The sequence below is a fragment of the Sabethes cyaneus genome, chromosome 2, assembly GCF_943734655.1.
Source record: "Sabethes cyaneus chromosome 2, idSabCyanKW18_F2, whole genome shotgun sequence".
Lineage (NCBI taxonomy): Eukaryota > Metazoa > Arthropoda > Insecta > Diptera > Culicidae > Sabethes > Sabethes cyaneus.
Window position 1 is genome coordinate 23,223,603 of NC_071354.1, and position 22,489 is coordinate 23,246,091.

The 22,489-nt window shown below is 38.2% G+C and overlaps 1 protein-coding gene across 12 annotated transcripts in view; it reads left to right on the forward strand.

The window, feature by feature from the left end:
* Positions 1-22,489, forward strand: part of LOC128738061 (patronin) — an 82,144-nt gene that overhangs the window by 17,096 nt on the left and 42,559 nt on the right. For all 12 annotated transcript variants that reach the window (XM_053832887.1, XM_053832890.1, XM_053832889.1 and 9 more), the window contains exons 3-4: positions 20,571-20,882; positions 21,031-21,119. In XM_053832887.1, the coding sequence (XP_053688862.1) occupies positions 20,571-20,882; positions 21,031-21,119 (401 nt within the window). The remainder of the gene's footprint in view (positions 1-20,570; positions 20,883-21,030; positions 21,120-22,489) is intronic.

A 22,489-nucleotide genomic window follows, 5' to 3' on the forward strand; every position in this document is an offset into this window, starting at 1 on the left:
TGTACACGTAATTTCAAGTAAATTGCATTTCAGCAAAGCTGAACTGCTCTTGTGTTAATCGGATTTGGTTGAGTGACCCTAATCAACAACCTGTGATATCCTGTGAATCAAATGAGGTGCGAACATCAGGTAGGGTAACCTATTTCTAGCAGTAGGAAAGTATATCACAATTTCTATCATTTCTACTACCCCGTGACAGACCCGTTAGTCGTTGGACTGTGGTTGCTTAATTATTCGTCATCGCTTCTTGCCACGGTCGGTCGTCGGTGAACCTAATTACATACTTCGAGTGGAGTACTATTACCGCGATAACTTGCCTGCTAAATAGCAAACATGTTTAGCATTCTTCGCGTCGTTCGGCGAGCGATTTTTTTTCAGCTAAAACCATTTATTTAGCGTGATACAAGCCAGTTCAACTGGTTGTTGTTAGTATTGGTAGGGTAGTCAGTCATTGTCGCTGTTGTTTACATTCAACCGGTGTGTGAAGCACCATCGATCGGCTAGCTAGGAATGACTTCATGTTCATTCATAAAGATTTCAAGCGTTGCGCCGTTTGAGCCATTCTGTTTATCCACTGGTAGTTGTTCTGTGGCGCAAAAGGTGCTGAATGTCGAACAAGGTGATCAGTTCACGCTTGGTACAAGGTAGCTGACACCTACGAACTCCGTTATAAAGCGTAGGAATCCGTGCTCCAGCAGATATCACAACTACAGAACTGCTCGTTGAACGTCTGGTCTAGTGATATGCATGCCACACATGGTGACACCCGGAATTGTCAGTATAAGTTGTGAAGTTTTTGTGTGTCAGTGCGGGTACCTAGGTGGTGGCTGATAGAAGATTTTGTCAATTTTAATGTACTTCCGAAGGCGGCATGTAAAGGTCAACACAGAACGAGAGTGATAATTCGGTCATTATCGATGGAAATAGCATTTTCTGTATTATAATAGGTAGGCGTAGTTCGGAAATATTTCACACATTATTCACTTTTGACAAATTACGGTGTCAATGGTGGTAAAAATTGTAAAACAAAATGTATTTTTCCGATTTCGATGTCTGACGATAAGCATTGACTGATAACTTCACATATGTCCAGGAAGTAAGACTTATCATGAACTACCTTTTTGCGTACAGAGACAAAAACATAACAATTTCAATTTTATTCCCTGCCGAATTTAATTCCGCTGTGTTGAAATCGAGCCAAGACTGCATTGTACTGTCTTATCTAATAATAAAGTGTGACCTAATTTATGTCAGTGTTACCAACAGCGCTAGGTCCGAATTTCAGAGAAAAATGACACTCTGATATAGTCTGCAATAATGTGTACAGTGCAGCGAGATTAGACGAAAATTTTACTGCTATCATTTTTAAACACAAGATAGCCTGATTAAACAGGTGTTACATTATGTTTGTTTGGTTTTTGATAACAACGTTAAATAAAAACAGAACATAGATAATATCCGAAATACGAGTTAATCATCAAGACTGCTAAACAAAGTGTCAAGCAATTAAACGCTTCATGTACGTTCATTATAGTCGTAAATATTGCCTTATTACCTTATTATGTAACGTATATACTACCTACATAAATTTAAAGCAACAACAAAGGCATCATGTGAACAAAACTTGTATCGTACGATTTATAGTTCGAATTGGAATAATACTAATTGTAATAAAGCGCTTATTAGTAAACTAGCTAATATTTTATCATTTTATCTAAAGAAAGTTACTAAGAAAACGTATTTAATAACTCGTACAAAAAAAACATTATTTTCTCTTGAAATAGTATCTTTGAACGCAATTTTTGCGCAATATTGATATTACTAATTTTAATTTGCATTGCTGCACAGCGAAGTGAAACCAAAATAATTCATCATATTTTTTATAACAACAAATCAGAACGATAAAACGAAAGATCAAGAAAAAGTTTATTCCATTTTTGTGTTTCGAACACACATTTACTCTTTTTTTTCGTTTTAGAAATAAACTTGGTCGATAGTTTGCCGGTCGTAATCCGGGAACAAACAATAACACTCGAAAGTTTTTTTTTCGTCAAAATAATATGAATGGGTGAACAAAAAAAAAATATTTTGAAAATTTCCACGAGGTTTTTTGGAGTTTTCCACCAGAGTGGGAAATTTTGTGTAAACGTTTGTCAAATTAATATATTTTTCTTGGATCACTGGAAATAATATGCTTACATTTTAATAATAAAATGTTTGCTCTGCGATGCGTGGTTCCTGAGATATAAATTTTAAGTAGGTGAATGTTCAGGATGATTGAGTTTTTGGGTCTCAACTCAAAAACAACACAAACGCTATCGTGAAATTTTTGTCACTAATATCATAGTCTAATATTGACAAGGAAGAGAAAAATATAATAATAATATGTCAATTATTATTGACAAAGAAGAGAAAAATATTTTAAAAAATTTTCACATAGTTTTTTTCGTCGTTATGTAAAACTTACTCCTGGATTTCTCAGAAAATTTAATATTTTTTGTAACGGCAATTCTTTCAAAATTGACGAAGGGACGGTAGAAGAAAGTATTGAAAATTTTTAGAGTGTAGGAGAAAGAGCGGAAGGATGAGAGGGGGGGAGCTTATTAGTAGCTTAACAAGTAGTCGTTGTGACTGGTACCTTTTGTACAATGATGGAAGATGCATGGGTCAAACCAAGCTATAATCTGAGATTATAATTACTTACATTTTCTTACAATTTAATCGGAAGAGTTTTTTGAGGGTTTGCTGGGAAAATAGGGTTTGCTGGGAAAATAATCCTCAATCTTTTTTTCGGCGACAATCTGCTTATCGAACCAGTGCCGAATTTAGAAGCCATCTCCACGTTTATCGTTCTTACGCTGCCGCTCTCTAATTGCCCCTAACACCCGCTTGTCTAGCATCCCCGTCAACAGCGCTCACCCAACGGGTACAGGATTTGTCTAGAAGTCATCAGCCTTTGTCAGGTTCTCTGCTCAATATTGTTTTCGCTGGTATCTCATCCGGCATACTTGCTACGTGCCCAACCCACTTTAACCTTCCGTGTTTTGTGCGCCATCACAATATCAGTAGCTTGTATACTTGGTATATTTCTTGATTTATGCATCTGCGCCAAACTCTTTCTCTCTAAAATGTCGTCAAGAATTGATCGCAGGATCCTACGCTCAAAAACGCCAGGAGCTCGTCGGTCGCTCTCTTTCAACATCCGCGCTTCGTGGACATAGGGTACCAGAGGCTACGGAACCTCAACTGGTTACGTAATCCGTAGAAAGACTTGGTAGCCGGTAATCGCGTTTTTACTTCACGGCTCACATAGTTGTTCCATGTCACTAACGTACCAAGGTAAACCAATTCGTCGACTACTTCAAAAGTATCTCTATCTATCACCACCTGAAGGGCTACCACGCTCTCTACCAGTCATCATATACTTTGTTTTGGTAGAATTTTGGCAGAACCTAGGAGCATGTGTGATTTCATGATGATGGTACCACTTCTCTGGACGCCTAGCCTTCTAATAGCACCTTCCAATGCAATGTTAAACATCAAATTCGATAGCCCGTCCCCTCCCTTCAAACCATCCAACGTCTCGAACGAGTCCGATGTCTCACCCGATATTCTGACGCCTGATTTTGATCCCACAAAGGTAGCACGGTACGTATCAGCTTAATCAGTTTTGTTGGAAAACCATGTTCAAGCATAATCTGCCACAGCTCATTTCATTTGACTGAAGCGTACGTCTCCTTGAAGTCTGTCTGGTTAGTCTGCAAGTTGAATTTCCAGAATCTATCGAGGATTTGTCGCAAGGTAAACATGTGGCCCGTCCTTAGATTGATCAACCGGAAACTACATTTGGGAAGCTGAGAATCGTTGGAGAAAATGTGAGATCATGATCAATTTTTACTTTTTAGTGATTAAATATGATCTCCTGTTCCATGCGAATGAATTCATAGAAAAACTTCTGTCCGAACGAAGCAAAAGTTAATCAAGAAATGAATGAATAATAAATTCCTAGATAGATTTTCATTTTGGGCAGTGCATTTACAGTAACCATAACAGAAATCCAGATATGGATCAGTTTCGTTTGCAATATTTTGTAACTCACAAATGCATACTAACATAATATTACTTTTTTACGATCATATTTACTCAACCTCAACCTGAAGTGAACCGAATAGGTAACCTGTAATATGTGCAATAAATTTAATTATAGGGTGATTGCCAATTTCAGCGCTTCAGTCTGACATAACGAAACTTATTTAATGTACCGATTTCGAAAATAGCTTAAATAAACACTCGCTAACCAACGAACCAATCGAACTGGTTCGATGGAATGTCTATTTTTCGATTGTTTATTTGCCGGTGCGAGTAGACTTCCCGGAAGGAAAAAGCATTCATCAGTGGAATGTGTCTAAAATTTGAGTTCTGACGATCTAGAAAATATCACTAATGGGCAAAACATTTGGTAATGAATCTTACGTTGTGTTACCTTAGCCACTGCACTGCTTGAGGGAAAAGAAACGATCATTAAGCGCCATGACGTGTCTGTCCCGGCGCGAGTAACGTCAGCCAACCAAGAGTAATAAATACCGCTTGACTGACTCCGGTTATAGAAAATCTCGTGCCCCAAGGGTCTTGCTGCAGCAGCACGTCGCGTGAAGGGTGAAAGATGAAAACAAACATGCTTGTCGAGTTTGTAAATTTTGAATGCGTTTTTTTTCTCTTCCTTTCACTGTTACGGTCTCTGTGCTTGCTGATGCACCTCAAACCAACACTACCGCACCGTCCGGCGCCGCACCGGGGCAAACGTGTCCAAAGGCTACCGTCTTAGGTCGAGGTACATAATTCATGTCCAAAAAGGCTTGTACTAGCTAGCTAGCTAGCTGCCGAGGTAATAAACCACATTCTTGAAACATGGATGCACACAAGAAACTATAGTGTAAAACCAACCGCAAATTAGCGGTTGCTTTCGGTTGTACCCGTTGCTGTGGCTCGTGCCGGTTATTTTAGTTCTTTTCTTCTTGAAATAAAAAAGAAAAATATTATTGCTCTTCTGTTGAGTGATTTGTGCTGAAGTTATTTGTAATGTGATAGCTCTGGTTTGATTTTATCGCAGCTTTCGATTAAAACCGGATGCTTTTTTCTCTTTCATTCATCGAAAGTTGTTGCAATTCGAATGTTTTTGTAACATTCATAAGCGGCTCAGTAGTATAATGGTAAATTTTATAAATTTAGATTCGCCCATTTCAAAATGGTTAAATCTGAGGCTTTGAATCAGGTTTGATCAGGTTTAGTATGGATATGGCGATGTTACGTTCGAATTAATTTTTCTTTAAAGTATATCGATTCAATTTAATATCAAACTTAATAAACACATCACTTGGTAGTTGGCAGTTGGTACGCGTCGCTAGTGCTGATAAAAAAATCAATCCTGTATTATTCAATCCTTTCACGTACAGACCAGTAAAGCAGCGCTAAAAGGAAAATACAATGCGATACGATCATTCATGTGTTTCTAAAGTAATAATCACATTTTCAAACAGCAAATAATGACCGCACAACATAATTGGTCATCCACTAAAGCCGTGTGATGGTTGCATTTTATATTTTACCATCGACACACCTTTGTACTCGCAGTAGCGGTTGAAAGTAAGTGGACAGAAAACAATAGACATTAACCTGCGCTACCCTGTGCAACGTTTTATCATTCGTTTAGGTCGACAAACATTTTCTGCTTGTTTCCGACAAATCATTTTAATCTCTGGTATTATGGCAATAGTCACCGCAGCAGGTATCATTGCGAATAGCGATTGCTCTTTGTCTTAACCCACTTGGGCATCTGAATCGCTTTCTTTCGAGTATAACCTGCCTTGCAGCGAAGATTACAACCACTCCTCATCGTGGTCGTCATTCACCTCAGGCGTTGCGTCTGTCTATTGGCCGGCAATCGCGTTGGGTTGTTAATTTGCGGTGGAATAAATTACTGACCTGTGACAGCTACGGTGGAAACCCACACACGCCGGCCACCCGGCCCGTCGGACGTCGGACTCCAGCAACGAGGCTTTACGTTGACCGCGACCGTAGTAGTTTGCCGACTCATGGTGTGCGATTAGCCGCCTATAACTCTCCCGAATCTCTTCTAGAGCTTAAATATAAGCTTAAAGGCTGCCACAGTATGCTATACACTTGCTCTGTGGGAACCGATTACGACATTGGATCTAAAGTACCTGATTGCCATAACAGGCCTTTCTGAACCGGTCTGGATGTTGTGTTAGGCAAGAGCTATCGATCTGTGTGCTTTCGCTTTCCTTAGGTGCCCAGTAAAGGGTTGTAGAGTGACAGGTTTGGTTTCAGCTTAAAAATAAAACATTGTAAGCACCATTCACAGTTTACATCTGAGTTGTTAACCTGTATTTTTACAGCGCTCTAGATACAGTTTAAAAATTGCAACATTATTCGATACAAAAAAAATATTTTTATGAGCCATAAACACTCCCCGTCACTTTGAATTTCAGCCCTGATTTGGTTGGTTGCAGCACTGAGCCAAAACGCAACGCGACCTGCTCTGTCGTGCCCTCTCCGTAGGAGAGATATACTAAAATGAATATAATTGGAAAATGCCACTTTCACTGTCACGAGACCTGCCGCCCAACCGGATTGTCATCAATCGGATTTTATTTTTGCTTTCATCGCACAGTTTTTCGATCCATTCGCGAAGTTCACCAGACGACGGCGGGGATAGGTCTTGGTGTCTCTGAATTTCAATAGACGCGAATTTTCTACTGGCCAGCCCTAGTGGCTAGAGCAGCAATGTTTGCTGTAATGCTTTCAAGTTTTATGATCACGTAATCAACTTGACTGTTCGATAGAAGGTTGCCCCTGGTGCACCCTGCGTAAGTCTGTGTGTGTGAATACGAGGGGTAATTAGCGGGTACAAGAAAACCTATTGTAAATTACCTATTGGCTGATTGAACTTTCTCATGCTGTTATACGTATGTACCCAGCAATATTGTACTTCATTCAAGAGGGATTATTTCGTAGAGATATCATTCCATTTGAACATTTACGATAGGTTGAAATGAATCTGGAGTACCGGCGCCCATAAATAAAAGAGCTCCATTACGACGACTAAAAATAAAGAAAGTTTAAAAGATTTTGTGCGAATCATGGGACTTTTAATTTACCGCGGTTGTAGTGGTATCGTGAGTACACGGAGCGAAAAAGCTCCAGTTTGTTTCAAACAAAATGATTGTTGCTTTAAGCCTCAATAAAATATTTTTATAACAACCTGAAAATATTGTTGTTTCAAAACGAGATTCTGATTGAATCAAGAAAATAACAGTTTTGAATTAAAAGTAAAGTATTTTCAAATTTGAAGTTAAGATTGATATAACAATAAATATTTTCATTTCAATCATATATTTCAGTTTGAAACAAAACGAAATTTTTGTTTCTGCGTAAAACAACCATAAATATGGTTGAAACTACATTTTTATTCTCCGTGTACCTGAACTTGATTGAACCATCAAGTCGTCATTTTCAAACTGGAAAAGCATGACATAGGAGGTCTGATGCTGCATTGGTTCCGTTCATACCTACCCGATCGCCACCTAAAGGTGAATATTGAAGCAATCTCTCTGGATCGTTCACTGCTCACTCTGGAATCCCACAAGGTAGCCATGTCAGTTCTTTGATATTCCTTATCTACTTCAATGACGTCAACTACCTGCTTAAAGATCCGCAACTCTTGTTGGCAGACGACCCCAAATTGTACTCAAAAGTTGAGAATCTATCCGACACCGCTGTCCTTCAGGAGGAATTATCGACCTTTGCGAAATGATGTCGACAACCGCATGCTGCTAAACCCCATCAAGTGTGAAGTCATCCCATTTTTTAGAAAGTAGAGCCCTTTAAAAAATAATACAATTCATTATATTTGAACGTATGACCTCAATCTACAAAAACATGCTTTACCTATTATGAGTTGTGTGCGTACTTTCAATTTTAAAGAAGTTAGATTCGCTTTTTTACTTACACAAAGTCATCCGCTTTATAGCATAAACGCATAACTATTCTGAATTAAAGACCGAAAACTTGAATGAACGAATAAAATTTTCGAAAAAAATTTTTTTTTTACTTTAGATCATGATTCTACAGGATGAGTAGTGATAATTGTTAAAGTAATGGTCACAAAAAGGGGGGCTCTGTAGTCGCAAGGTTACCGAGTCTGCTTTGACATTCGCTTGTCGGTCGTGGGTTCGAATCTTAGTAGAATCAGGCCATTCGATGTCAAAGTGACTTTAGCATGGGTTTATTCTCTGGCCCCTCATCACCCTTCCTTCATGCTGAGTTCTACATTATCCCGAAGACGCTTCTTATGGTTAGTATACTGGTATGAGGACCTAATGAGGTAATGGTTTTGAACCTCAGGAGGACTCATCAGTGCTAACTATAACGAGGCGAAACAGGTTTGGTATAGTAGGACATGCATCGAAGCATGGGTAAAACCCTCAACACATAAGCACGCATAAAAAAATATAAGCTTATCGTTTACTCAATAACGATAAAGCACAGAAATGCAGTGCAGAATACAGCATACACCCGGGCAACATTACAATAGATCAATAATGTTGTGGTCAAAGTAATAAGCCCATACAAAAAAATGGTCACAAAAATAAGACGCCTGCATAAATTTTGATTTTGATTGTAGTTCGTATAAAGTATATCCATAATATTTGTTTGTGACGTTAGTCCGATTCAAATATTTCTCCGCTTTAATTACCAGTCGCTTTTGAAAAGCGGTACGCACGATATCCTGAGCCATTTCATCCCAAATCTTCTTTAAACGTTGCTTGAGAGTATCCACAGTAAATCCTTTGGTGCTCTTCTATTAGCCTAGCATGTAACCGCATGCATAGAAGTTCGTGTGGAATTAAATTACGAAAAGGCAGGCCACTCTTTCGAAGAAATAAAATCCGAAAAATTGTCCTCGCACCAAGCTTGTGTAGCTTTCGCCTGGTGAGACGGTGCAGAATCTTGTTGGAAGTAGTATGGTGCATTCTTGTAGTATTTTTTTCACGATGGAAAGCAAATGGTTCTTCATAACATTATCGATGTAAAATTTATTATCCATTTTACCAGCATGGAATCTTCAAAGTTTTAAAGAAACGTCGCCATAGCATCACCCTGGAAGCATTCTGGAACTATTAAACAGCCACGGTTAAACCGCGCACCCATTGTATTTTATACGCAATCAATCGAAGATCATTTCTCAAGATGTTCTTCATAGTTGACTACGTAATTCCCAGTTTCTTGGTCATGTTACGGTCAAACTGATCTGGTAATTTTCACTAAATTATTTTCACCGAAAAAATCAATGAAAGTGATTTATAAAATTCGTGGCGACTTACTCGAACAATAAATGATCTGGTTTCCGTCGAATTCTCCATCTTACATACTCGTTTGATGGCTTCCGGTGTCCTTACAGTGCGTTTACGGCCAGGTTTGAGGAGTATTTTTCATGAACCGGTTTTCTTGTATCGCTTGATGGTACAAAAGATGTATTATTCGTAGAAACATGAACCGCCGCAATGGTAAATACACGATTGTCGAATTTTAAGTACCTTTTTCTCGGAAACTAATCAACGTATTGGAACGAACTTTTTTTGTTTCGTTTGTTGGTAGAAATTTAGAAGAGACTTATATAACTTTTGAGCCTCACAAACGAAACACAGCTTGAAATAAAAGAAAAAGAAGAATAAAAGATGGTTGAGCAAATAAAATTTGGTCTTTTTCTCGTTTTTCTAGCTGTGTTCTGTGTAAAAAGCTCAAAAGTTATAAAAGTCATCTCCAAGCGTCTACCAACAAAACAAAAAAAGTTTGCTCCAATACGTTGATTGATTAGTTTCCGAGAAAAACATACATAAAGTTTGAAAATCGTGTTTTTACAGGACCGGCGTTTTATTGCGACGAGCTTGTTCCACTATTGCGCACTGGAATACTCATGTGTATGATCAATTTTCATCCACTTCCCGTAGTCAAATCACTAGAAAATTAGTATCAAAATAAGTGCAAAAGTCTGAAAAATTGAAATCTGCAATAAAAAGTAGCGATTTTTTGAAAAGTTTGGTCGTTTATGTCCCCTACTGCGGCTTACAAAATCTCCGACAATGATGAACTCTATAAACTTTGTATCATCGCTAGTAACGACTTCCATACATTGTTGAGATACGTTGTAGTTTAGGTTTCTCTCGAACCATTAGTTCAGCAGAGTTGTTCGGGAAAGGTTCGCACTGCAGCAGTTACGACATTAAATAGTCGCTAATTGAACGAGGCTACCGGTTTTTTTATCGACACGCATCGCATTGCGTGAAGTCTGCGGATAGAAAAACGGTAATATATGCCATAAGATCTGCGAAAAACATTCGAACCGTGCCGAATAAAACATGGAAGAAAAAAAACTTTACTCTCGTTAGGCGACGATAAGCTGTTGTGAAGACTTTTACAGTAGGTATGTGCGAATTTTAAAGCACATTCACTTTACATACTGTTGCATTATTTTACTTACTATACGATTGAAGAAACAGTTGCTTCAAAGTAATTGTGTCCGAATCTTTTGCTAATAATCAACTTATTAGTTGCAACTAGTTTTAAAAATTCTCAATTATCTTGTTTTCATCTGTTTCAGTATAAAGTTATCCAAAATGAAAGTAAATTTGTGTAGCCGTTAAAACAAAAATTAGGAATTTTATCGACCGATGTTTGATAACAGATACAAGAGATAAAACTAATCCTGCAGCATATATGGATGAGTGCTTTATAAATTTGGGTTCCTCTTAATTAGGAAATTTTGATATTTGGTTTTATACCTTGTTTTATCGGTACATTTCTCGAAAAGGTGTATGATTTTTATAAGCTGAAGATTACATGCATGCAAAGCATAATGAAAAACAGATCAACCTTTTGTTTTGTTGTCTTTTGAACTATATAATGAGGCCAGGTTAATTAATTAATTTTTTATAACGGTAACTATACAATATACGGAGAGAACAATAGTAGAAAGCAATGACACACACGTGTTAATAGTGTCTCCAGGGCGAGACAAGACGTAAAGGGAAAAGAGCGGGAAATTAGGTTTAGGGAGGGTAATCGAAGCAACGCTTATTAAGTTTGTATAACGTTCCTCTTAACCCAAACTGTGGCATCCGCAGATCGGGGGACTTTTAAGGACTTTTTTTAGATATCATCAGCTCGAATTTTTCAGCTGGTTTTCGAGCTACTAAAAATGTCACATGTGCATATTAGCGAAACAGTATTTTCTGACATAAATTAACAAATAATGACTGTTCAGGGGTCAATCCCGGTGTAGTGGTTAGCATTCACGACTCTCACGCCTAGGGCCCAGGTTCAAATCGCAACCCCGCAGAAATCATGAATGACCATAGCAGTTAAAGTGACTATAATCAAAAAAAAAAATTACTGTTCAGATGAGACTTATATAACCGGTGCATACTGATTACCGTTTTACATAGCAATTTAGCATCAATTGCTTTCGTGCCTCGCTTATCGCTTAATCGTTATTGATACGATTTATAACGACAATCAATAACGACAGCGATTGTTTTCGAACACCATTGTCAATTCTCTTAGGTTCACTTAACAATGACGCGTTTACAATCTGGGTCTTACATTAAAGCATTACAAACAAGGTCCCTCGCACACCCGAGGTATTTGACATATGGCTCTCCTGCAGGCTATGATGTTGCCCGAGACAAGTTTACCAATTCCGGGAATGATTTGCAATTCGCATCACTGCCAAATGGGAAAATGAATATTGGTTTGTCACGAACTGCAGTAACAGGGACAGTGCACAAACACCGAAAAAGGCTAAATGAATGTACCATTCAAACGAACGTTATTGTTGCTCAAGTTGACTGTAGAAAGCGTACGCTTTTACGCATCTACAGGCGATTTGCGATTCCTTTTCAAGTTTTGGCTGGTTCTGAAATGATTTGGCAAGCGTCTGACCACCGACAGGAGGAACCCCAAAAGTGTCAAAAAAGCAAAAAAAAGCTGAACCTAAGTTGAAAGTGGTAGCTCTTTTCATCCTGAGCCCGAGATTGTCATTGAGAGCCGCGTTTCATAAACCTATGCTCAGAAAGTATAAAGAGGTTGGAGCAGGTTTAAGGCACAAGATTTACAGGATTGTAACGCGAAGCAGAACTTGGAGCAAAGAAATGCTGTATAAAGCTCTAGAAGAACTTGCTGACGGAGTACGATTGTGTCGTGATGGATGATGATATTGCAAGGCCGTTGTCGGATAAATTTCTTGAGAAGAATTTTGTGCCACGTACGACCGGATGACTGCAAATTAAATATGGGGTTGTAATTCGTTTCTCGTTTCGAAAGCAAGCCAAGAAAATTATGAAAAGTATCGCCTTTGCAAACGATTTCTGCCTTCTGTGATAGTAGCATAATTTATATTGCCTTTTTTGATTGTCTTGGCATGCCGCTATTGAAATTCTACCAAGCAATGGTACAATGACAATGGCGTCACCGTGGTCCCCGGGACTAATACCCCGAACTTAAGGTCGATTGAGGAATAGGTACTAGTCGATTGTGAATGATCATTTCAAATACCGCCATCCGGGGTGACATTGGGCCACGGGGGTGAGATTGGGCCAAAAACCAAAAATGTTTATTTGTGAAAATTTATTATATCTGTAAAAACTGGTGACTTAAATTCAAAATGATGATGAACATAACATATTTATTCATAACTTAGAATGGAACACAGATAATATTAGCAAACTTTTTAGCCTAAGCAGGGTTTCAAAGTTCGCGATCAAAAATACGCGGAAATAACGCTTGTAAAAAATGTTCCGCATAAACCAACCCAAACAAGAAATCGCATCAACTTGCTATCTTGAAGGTATATAAACTAATCATTTACAATATTTCGAAAGGTTATTATGTGTTGGATAAGTTTTGATTACGAAAATAATATTTTTCGAAACTTTGTACTTTTCGAGCTTCACGGGGGTGAGATTGTGCCAAGCCATAATGATCGATCCAATTTGTGGATTTCACATACACAACAAAAATACGTCAGTATACACCAGCACACTCACATTCTTTACTATTGAGCACAATATTTTGACAGATTAGATTGCATCATCCATTTTGGAGCAAACTGCATCATAGGTCTGCTAAATAATTTAAGCTAATTTTTACTTTTTCTCTGGAAATTTCAGATACTTTGAATAAACACTCTAATATAAGACGAATATATTATACCGTGTATAAACTGCCAGTTTTAAGGAGGGGGGAGGGGGGTAGGATAGGCCACATGTTCTGCGGCCGCGGGTTCTTGAACGAAGTAATGGTTACTTGTGTTAAATAATCAAATAGGTATGCTTCTTTAGGATACACCCTTTCATATATCTCCCCCTTGTTAACCCTAGAAATGCTACTGGCTATATAAAGGCTCTCCATTGACTACGAACTCATTTTTAGTTATTTCAGACCACTCCGGGTTATTTTCGTTCATATTTTTTGTATGATGCGTTGTTTTTGACCGGCCCCCTGCCCCTAATAGTCCACTTAGTTCATGGACGGCCACATATGAACTACTTTATACTGATCTTTATGTGTATTGTTTATAAACATGCTAATGTTCACTGTTTAGGTTTTTAGCCTAACTTTATGTTTTTGGCACAATGTCACCCCCTAGAAGGGGTGAGATTGTGCCAAAGTTGATGCACTTCCAGTAAAATTAGGTTTCATTGTAACTAGACCATCTCTACGGTAGTTGTTAATTGAACAATTTAGTATATATTGACAGCTTCAAAATCAACTTAGTTCCTAAATTGTATGTATACTGAGCTAAAGAACAAAAATATATACTTTTTTGGCACAATCTCGCCCCGGATGACGGTAGTTTATAAATTGTAAGTTTATCTTTCCGATGTTGGACAACTGAAGAGGGACAACAACACTGAATTTTTTTTTTGTTTAAAGGCATAAATATTTAAGCATTTTCACCTTAAGTTTGTCAGTCAATAGCCAAAACCTACCGCAAGATGTATACAAATTTGTACTTTAAAAAGTTGAAGAGTTTTCTGTAGAAAAATTCTAGAAAAATCAACTTTTTAAGCCGACCAACTGTATATAACCCCTTAACACTCCATTTTTTGATTTCTTTAGGCGATAGAACTCACCGACAATTTATTTATAGTTTTAGCGCCCATAACTATGTTATACTGTGTTATGCTGTGTTGTAATAACATGCTTCAAGATGTCCAATTGCAATAGGCTTGTATTCAGTGTTTTTTTTCTTTCGAATATTATAACAAAGAGGTACAGCTCTCTGTTAGCTAATGTCAGCAATTTGAGCAATTAACGTTCATAAGCAATCGATACCTGGAATTTCCATCAAGCCCACCTTGTTGCACCGGAAACAAACATAAGTGGATAATTGATCTATCAACCGAATGAAGCGATTTATGATGCACACTTATCAATGATAAAAATGAATGTTTTGATTTTTTTCCGTTATTTCATTTATCGAATCCATACAACGGCTAGTCGCAGCCCGCATACCAGAGCATGATTTTCCGCAAGTAAAATATATGTTCAATAATAATTTTACAACCGGTTGAATGATTTCCGTTTCTTGTAGAGCGGAGTCTCTTTTGGCAAACGTTTCTTGCCCATGAGAGATACCTTGCAAAATCGACGGATATTGACGGTCAGTCAATAAATCATGATGTATTTTACAGTCTTTGAATTGCTTTCAAAATCTTAAACCAATAAAACGGTAAACGGTATCATTTAACGTTTAAGCTTAAAACTAATAACAGAGTGCATGTTTTTTTGTCGCAGACCTCGCGGCAGACATTCATTTAAACCCATTGAAAATTATTAACAAGTTTGTACAGTTGAACTGAACACATTCCAAGAACGATCAGCTCTCCATTCACGTGAGGCAAATAAATTTAACATATGGCTCGAACCATTGCACTACTAAACTAAGACAAATTTAGATTGGATTCGTTCAAATTGACTTATATACAGACGCAAAATTGTCTCCGGAAAATTGCAGAAACGAAATCGGTTTACATGGATGAGCAACCACGCGGTTGGCTATAGAGGGAACTCGTACCGCACTCTCCTTATAGGTGGGCTAATGGAAAAAAGATGCTACATAGCTTGCACGACTAACCTGCTAGCTAGTTCGCTAGGCCCAGACGTTTCCCATAGACCATGAAGAGTGAGTATAGTCCTATAGTCCGATACACCTCGAATGGGCAGTGAAAGAAGCTCTCGGTAGAGGCGTTCAATGCTTCAGTCAGACAACTACCTCAGCTCAGGAGGAAAGCAGAGCAAGAAAAAAATTAATCATTTTGCTATGTTTGATTGCGCAATAATAATGGGTTGTAGTCTATCTGATGTAAGCGTATATGTTGGAGAATCATTATGTTCGATGAAGGAAGGAAATCTATGTTTGTTCGTTTTTTTTTCTTTTTCAGTTTTTTTTGCAACATTCATAACTTTTGATTTCAGTTAAACCGGCGCAATGAATGAAGGAATGGAAATGCTTTTCAGTTGGTTGGTTAGAAGATTTATCTCAGCGTGTTCTCCAGCTAAAGAACGTTATATCAGCTTCATTCATAATCCTTGCATGCTCTTAGCGGAATAAACTGTTGAGAACTAACCTATTATAATTCATTGTTGTTTTCAATTTGCACTTACCTAATAGATATTGATTTGTTGTTTGAATGCTCGCTCTTGATAAGTGTGCAAATTTAATAACCAACAAGTCTTTTACTCTTCTCGCCATTAATTACGGTTGACTTTCTGTTCTGATGAAAATTCTTTCCATTCTCCTTAACTATGTTTGCCTACAGCCCTTTTGACAACATTGTTAGTGACACATTCCCCTTTCCTTCTAAGATGGGTTGTCTGGCCGATCATTTCCTTTAATGCGACAAACGTGTAGAACATTAATCTTTATTTGGGTGCCATTTGGCATTCCACATAACAGTCACAATAGCTCTGCATCGAAAGTTAGTCTTCTCAGATTGGATGAGATATGTTGCATCCGCTTCCCACTTGTTTTGGACAGCTTGTGCATTAGTTTTATGCATTCGTCATCGCTGAGGATGGTGAAAAATAACAATGTCGCAATGTCCGTGATTTAGCATTTCGAACGTGGATTTTGGAAATTTGAATCTAATAATAATTTGTTCACTTCGGTAGAATGCTTCAGAATACTGCGTTTATTAAAGTTTGTAATGTGTAAAATTATTCGAAATATTTGCATGTGGGTAGCGGTGTTTATTCATATATTAATTTAACTTAATTAAAACCATCGCTAGCGTTAAATTTCGAATTAATAAAATTCATGAACCTAACCTATCACAAGACTTAAAATTCATCACGGGAGAAAACGCAACTTACTCATTGTGACCAGTCACATCTTATACACGTTTTTGTGTAGGTTTCTTCAACGCAGACGACGGATTAGTGTTTTTTTTTCTTATACACATGTCCAATACCCATCAATCATAAATATTCCGGCTGACGACCTCAGCGCTTTAGCACTTTTACTTTATGTTCACGCCACCATCAGGAGGAACACCTTCGTGTTGACCTGCTTCTTGGTTGGTGGCATTGAATCGAGCCACAAGCTCTAGCTGCTACTGCTACTGGTGGTGGTCTCGGTCGGTTTAACGAACTCCCAGCCGACTCCTGGTCGGCTAATATATTCAACACAACGCAGTTAATTACGATAAAAGCCACTGAACCTTTTCTGTCACGTTTTCTGTCACCTCTTTGCTTCGTGCCCGCCTCGGTTTGTTTGGTGGAAACAGGACAAGTGCAAGGATATAGTTTCACCAAGCTGAACGTGAAAGTATTGTACATCAATATTGCTGTTGCAGTTGAAAACTGTAATAATCGACTCGCGACATTCGGTTTCATTCTTGTTCTGTGTGTCGCAACTACGTCGCACGTGGTGCGCTGTATAGCGCATCAATGTGCGATCACAGCGCACCACGTGCGACGTAGTTGCGACACACAGAACAAGAATAAAAGCGAATGTCGCGAGTCGATTATTACGGTTTTCAACCGCAACAGCAATATATGATGCAACAGATTGTCAGCAATTGGCAGCAATATACACATAGGCAGTGTGCAGAGCTGACTCAGTGCAATCAGGAGGAAATGGATTTCTGCTGTCTGCTCATTATTTTAGAATGATATTCTTGTGATGAAAGCCACTCCCCTAGAGAGTTGTAAACTTGGTCATCATCTATTATAAACTTTGGGTTCGTCATCGTTTTTTCAGTTTTGTGTGATTCTAAACGGAATTTTAACTGAAGAAGTAAATGTTTTTTTTTTGCACTGCAGTAAATTACAAGGTTTCAGTTACAATTAAAACGTTGTACCATTGACAATGTGCCATCCGGATACTGAAGCAAAGTATATTTTCTTCTAGTACTAATATCGTTTTGTACACTAAACTTTCATAATGTCAGTTACTTCTTATGGTTTTCCGTTAAAGAAACAATAAGATATAATTACTGAATCTTTTCAAAGCTTTACTTCGAGTGTAGCAAACATACATTTTTAGCATAATAAACACCATAATTAACATTTGGTATTCGTCACAGAATTTCATAATTACTCCAAAGTGGCAACATCAATTCCCATAATCTGAATGTATTCTCGCTTCTCTAAAGCCTATGTTGGGTTATAACATGGGCTCTAATTATATATATGTGTGCTTCAATCATACTTTAAATTCTATGGAAACGAGTCACAAACCATTATCTCGGCTTTTTCGTTTCATAGTTTTTTATCCTTCCTATTACTGAGCAGTGAGCATCGTACGCTTCCGTGAAACACTTTTTGATGGTTAACTTTTCAACTAAATATCTACCTAGAGAACGTTCGCTAATGAACTAACCTCTATAAAACATTTTTCATATACCTGCATTGCTTTTGAGGACATCAACTTACACTATTAGCGAAACACGATTTATGCCCGTGTTACTGTTACTTGGAGCCTATATTTTACCTTATCTAATCTCATACTAGCACAACCAATTCTTGAAAGCATCCTGGAAAATGACAATTACATAAATCTAGGCCACCTGCTCAGTATGTACCGCGAACAGAATTCTATGGAATCAAGTAGAACCACAAATAACACCTAATTCCATCCAACTTCTTGAAATTAAGGAGAAGGAATTTTTCTACCTCCCGGACCAAACGTTTCTTTCTATATAAATTTGCTATAAGTTAATTTGTAGGAATAGGAAAACAGAGCCAACACCCCATATGTTTGCTCTCTGATCCTGTTATGAGGTGCCGGGTCTTACTGTTGAGGACCTGTTGGTATATGGTGTTGGTCGTTGCGAGAACTCCACTGTTTAGCCATTAAAAGTGTAAGAAATTGCATTACTATTCTGAGCTTCCTAGAAAGGGATAAAAGTTAAGCGGAATGTCTGATACACTGAAATCCTAAAATGCTGTCGTAAATCCGGAGCAAACTTCCCTGAACTTTAAAATTTTCATTTCTCATAAACGATCCCTCAATGCAATGATTGTATCCTTCGATAACTAATTCTTCGCTTGAGGTCATCCTCAGAATTGGTCTTTCAAAGTAATGACTAATAATTTAAAATGCAATGAGTTTCTGATTACGAAACGTAGTTTATTCGTAATTTTGAACTAGAATTTTATTCTTTTTCATCTTGGTTGGGATACCCCTTTACATACGAATATTTTTTAGAGATTTTAAAGTGTTATTCTTTTTATTCGACGGATCTTCCATAGATTCCAGACATTAAAGCAGTCGCATTCAAGTGGCAATACACGACAAGAAGCTTTGCATTTGCATTTGCCTAGTTCTACCAAAGTACAGACTGCTTCCTCACTGCCAGTATTGTCGCATATGATAGCAGTCCCTGGCGCGGACTCATTCGTTCCTCTGATCAGTACACTTAACTGTAGGAGGAACTTTTCGCACTGTCAAGAGGCTTCATCGGCTTATATAGAATTCAGTATGAAGGAATAGCAAATGAGGGGCCTGAGAATAAACCCGTGCTGAAGTCACTTGACATCGAATGACCCAATTCTACTAATATTCGACCCCAGGACCACTCGCTTGTCAAAGCAGACTCCGTAACGTTACGGCTACGAAGCCCCCTATTGAAATTTTTATGTGAACCGATAAATTTATGTCTGCCATTCACTTTAGACTACGCTTGAAGTAGTCCATGCGCATTTCTTTAATTATCATTAATCTTTAATGACTCATGTTGCAATAATGTCTTGCAATAATGACCGCTTTGACCTTCATATCTAACAAACAATGGGCAATATACTCAAGCGAAGATGTCGACAAAGGGCTATTGTGGCTCTCGCCAGATATATTAACAATAAGCTATTATCGAACGCATGAATAAATACGACAATAAACCTAGTCTCCTGGGTTCAGTCAATTCGCAGCCACCGCCGCTGGCTGTGGACTGTACTTCGCAGTACTCGTGTTATCATTATTCCACTAGAATATTTCCTTCCCGAACAGGTATCAAATCACATGATTTAGGCAAAAAGACTTATTCCAAAGAGAGGTCCAAAACTGGAGATTAATTGCTCACCAAACACTCCTCTCAGTTAGTCCATTGCTCTGCGTACTTTGGGGCATGCAGAGCCGTCTTGTTGAAATCTCATATCAGCCAGATCCAATGCATGCATTCGGAACAAAACTCGGTTTGACGGTAACGTGCTGCCCATTTTAAGCTTTGAAAAAATACGGGATAATTATTCCACCGTCCATAAACCGCACCAGACAGTTTATTTTTCTGGATGAAGTGGCAAATTTGACTATTTTTGTTCTCGTTGATCTAAGGCTCATCTTGCAAAAATATGATATTTCGCATTTATTTAATTCCCAGTCGACTGTTAAAAAAATCTAAAAATGTTTTCTTACACACAATAACACTAAACCTATTATTGCACTTGTAGATAAATGATTGTGTTTGAGATGAAGGTCAAACGTTTTCTACGCATGTCCATATGATGATTTCATCACTGATTGTGTCATTCATTCGTGTCATTCCGCCAAACAGGTCATGTTGTACGTATGATGTTCTTAGATTCTTAACCACCGACGTTTAAATTTTCCCACCATTCTTCTTTTTTGAATAGATATAAACAAATATAGTTTTTTAATGAAACGGTATATAAGGAAAAACGCTCGTGTGGCCTCGACACACTTTTCTGTCGTTTGTCCACATGAGTTTGCATATATAATCGGGTATGGACATGTCACATTATAGTCGTTTGTTTCACTAAATTTTGCTGTTCTGTGTGATATAAGAGTTCTATACCTACATGTTTCTTTACCAATAAATGTGGGAGACATTCGTACCTTCATACTTATACTCCTTACAGTACAGACTAAGACGATTGTGCCATGACGAAAAGCAATTTATAACTCGAAACGAAATAGAAACCAATGTTATACTAAATCGATTCTCGCATATTTTTCTTCTACATTGTAGGCCAAACAGCGCGCTTCAGTGAAATGGCTCCTATCGAAGGCGTACAACAATCGAGTGCCGGAGTTCCTCAAGGATCCCTTCTATCGGGACCACGAAGGTCAGGACCACCTCAAGCCGCAGATTGTCGTCGGCCTGGGGAACGCTTCCATCTACTGCCAGGTGCTGAGCAACATCTACTCCGATCCCAACTATCAGAGCCTGAATCACTGGTCCATTCTGCAGACCCTGTCCCGGAAGGGTGTGCCACTGAACGAATCTCCCGATCAGCCGCTCACGGAAACCGTTCTGATACAAACGAATCCTCTTAGAATTGTAAGTATCAAACATATTGCGAAAGTCACGAACCAGGCAACCTTCAACTTGACCTCGAAAAAAGGCAGAGACAGCAAAACGTACCGTCGAAACGAACCGATTCTAATTTTATTTATCTTTCCGTTTTTTTATTCGCTGCACATTCCAGAATGCCCACATGACTGTGATAGAAGCGATGATGGTATTGTACGCTAAAGAAGTCGCTTCCAGCGGAAGGATTTCCAGTGCATTGGAAAGGTAATTCTTAATAATAATATTTAACAGCAATTTTCTCGGTTCGGATCGGAATTATGAAATTGTTTTGCTAACCTCAATTGGGTGGTATTTATTTTCGTTGACGGTATGAATGATACATGCTGGATAGGATTAAATGCTATCCAATTAAAACTGGTATTGTCCGATCGTGCAACGGTGATATTGCAAATTTTGTCACTAGACAGTCACCGTGTGTGGCAGTCACAGTGTGGGAGTAGTTGGTTTACCAAAAACAGAAGCCAGTCCAGCCACGGTCAAATGGCAGTTACTGAGATGAGATACTAGCTGGCGGATATCGTCTAACGTCTAGAGAGTAGAAGAGGGAAAGAGAAAAGGCTATGATGACAACACGCTGCATAGAATATTTTAAACTCAGTCAGGTTGGTCAACAGCTGAGATAATATTCCTATTCATCTCAGTCGTCTGAATATGACTGGGCGGATAATTCATATGAGGGCATAATAAAATCTTACCAGCTGTGTGTGAATTACTGTGTATTTTGAACGAATGAATGAATGAACGCATAGTGATATAAAAGCGAGAAGAGGCGGAGGTGTAGGAATCATGTGGGTACGTAGGAGTTGCAAAAATTATGGTTTGTGATGGTTCAAGATCAGGTGACGATTTTGGCTTATTCACATGCTTTTAACAATGATTGTATTTACCAATGTGAGTGAAACGATTTTTTTCGGGTTGTATTGAAATAGTACAAGTTTGATCTTTGGAATCGATTTTTGTAATTGTAAATTTTTACATGCAGATTTTCTTGTTTTAGTTGATGTCATTTACAGCAGTTTTTATCGTAATCATCATGGGATAGTTCTGTATAAAATTTCGCGGCTTGGTGCTCCTTGTCGATTCTTGAATAGTTGGACTCCTACACCTACGCAGTAGAAGTTTACGCATTAGGCTCGCAGTAAACTGATAATTCAGGAGTTTCGCAAGGAAATAACATAAGACCCTTAGTATTTATGATCGGTAAGATACGACAGTATCCACCGTGTCAGTCATTTAGAAAATCTCAACCTTTCCAGCTTAGTTACCATCAAAAAATGCGGTACTCAAATCAAAGGCTAGATCTACATAGACGACATCGATCTACTGACGCTTTTCAAGCGTTTTCGTCAGCGTAGAAACATACAGCATCAAGTCCCTAGTCGTTGAACGTTTTTTACCCGAAACTGTGCTGATATTCCGAGATCTATAAACCTATAAAGTGAATCGATGTAGTGCATACCTTGAGGGATTCCATCTTGTTGCTTCCCATTTTTTACTTACATCTAGAACGTTGCGGGGTCATGCTTGATGTTGTTCGCATGACCAAGTAACCTATGAGTTCTCGGGATTATAGT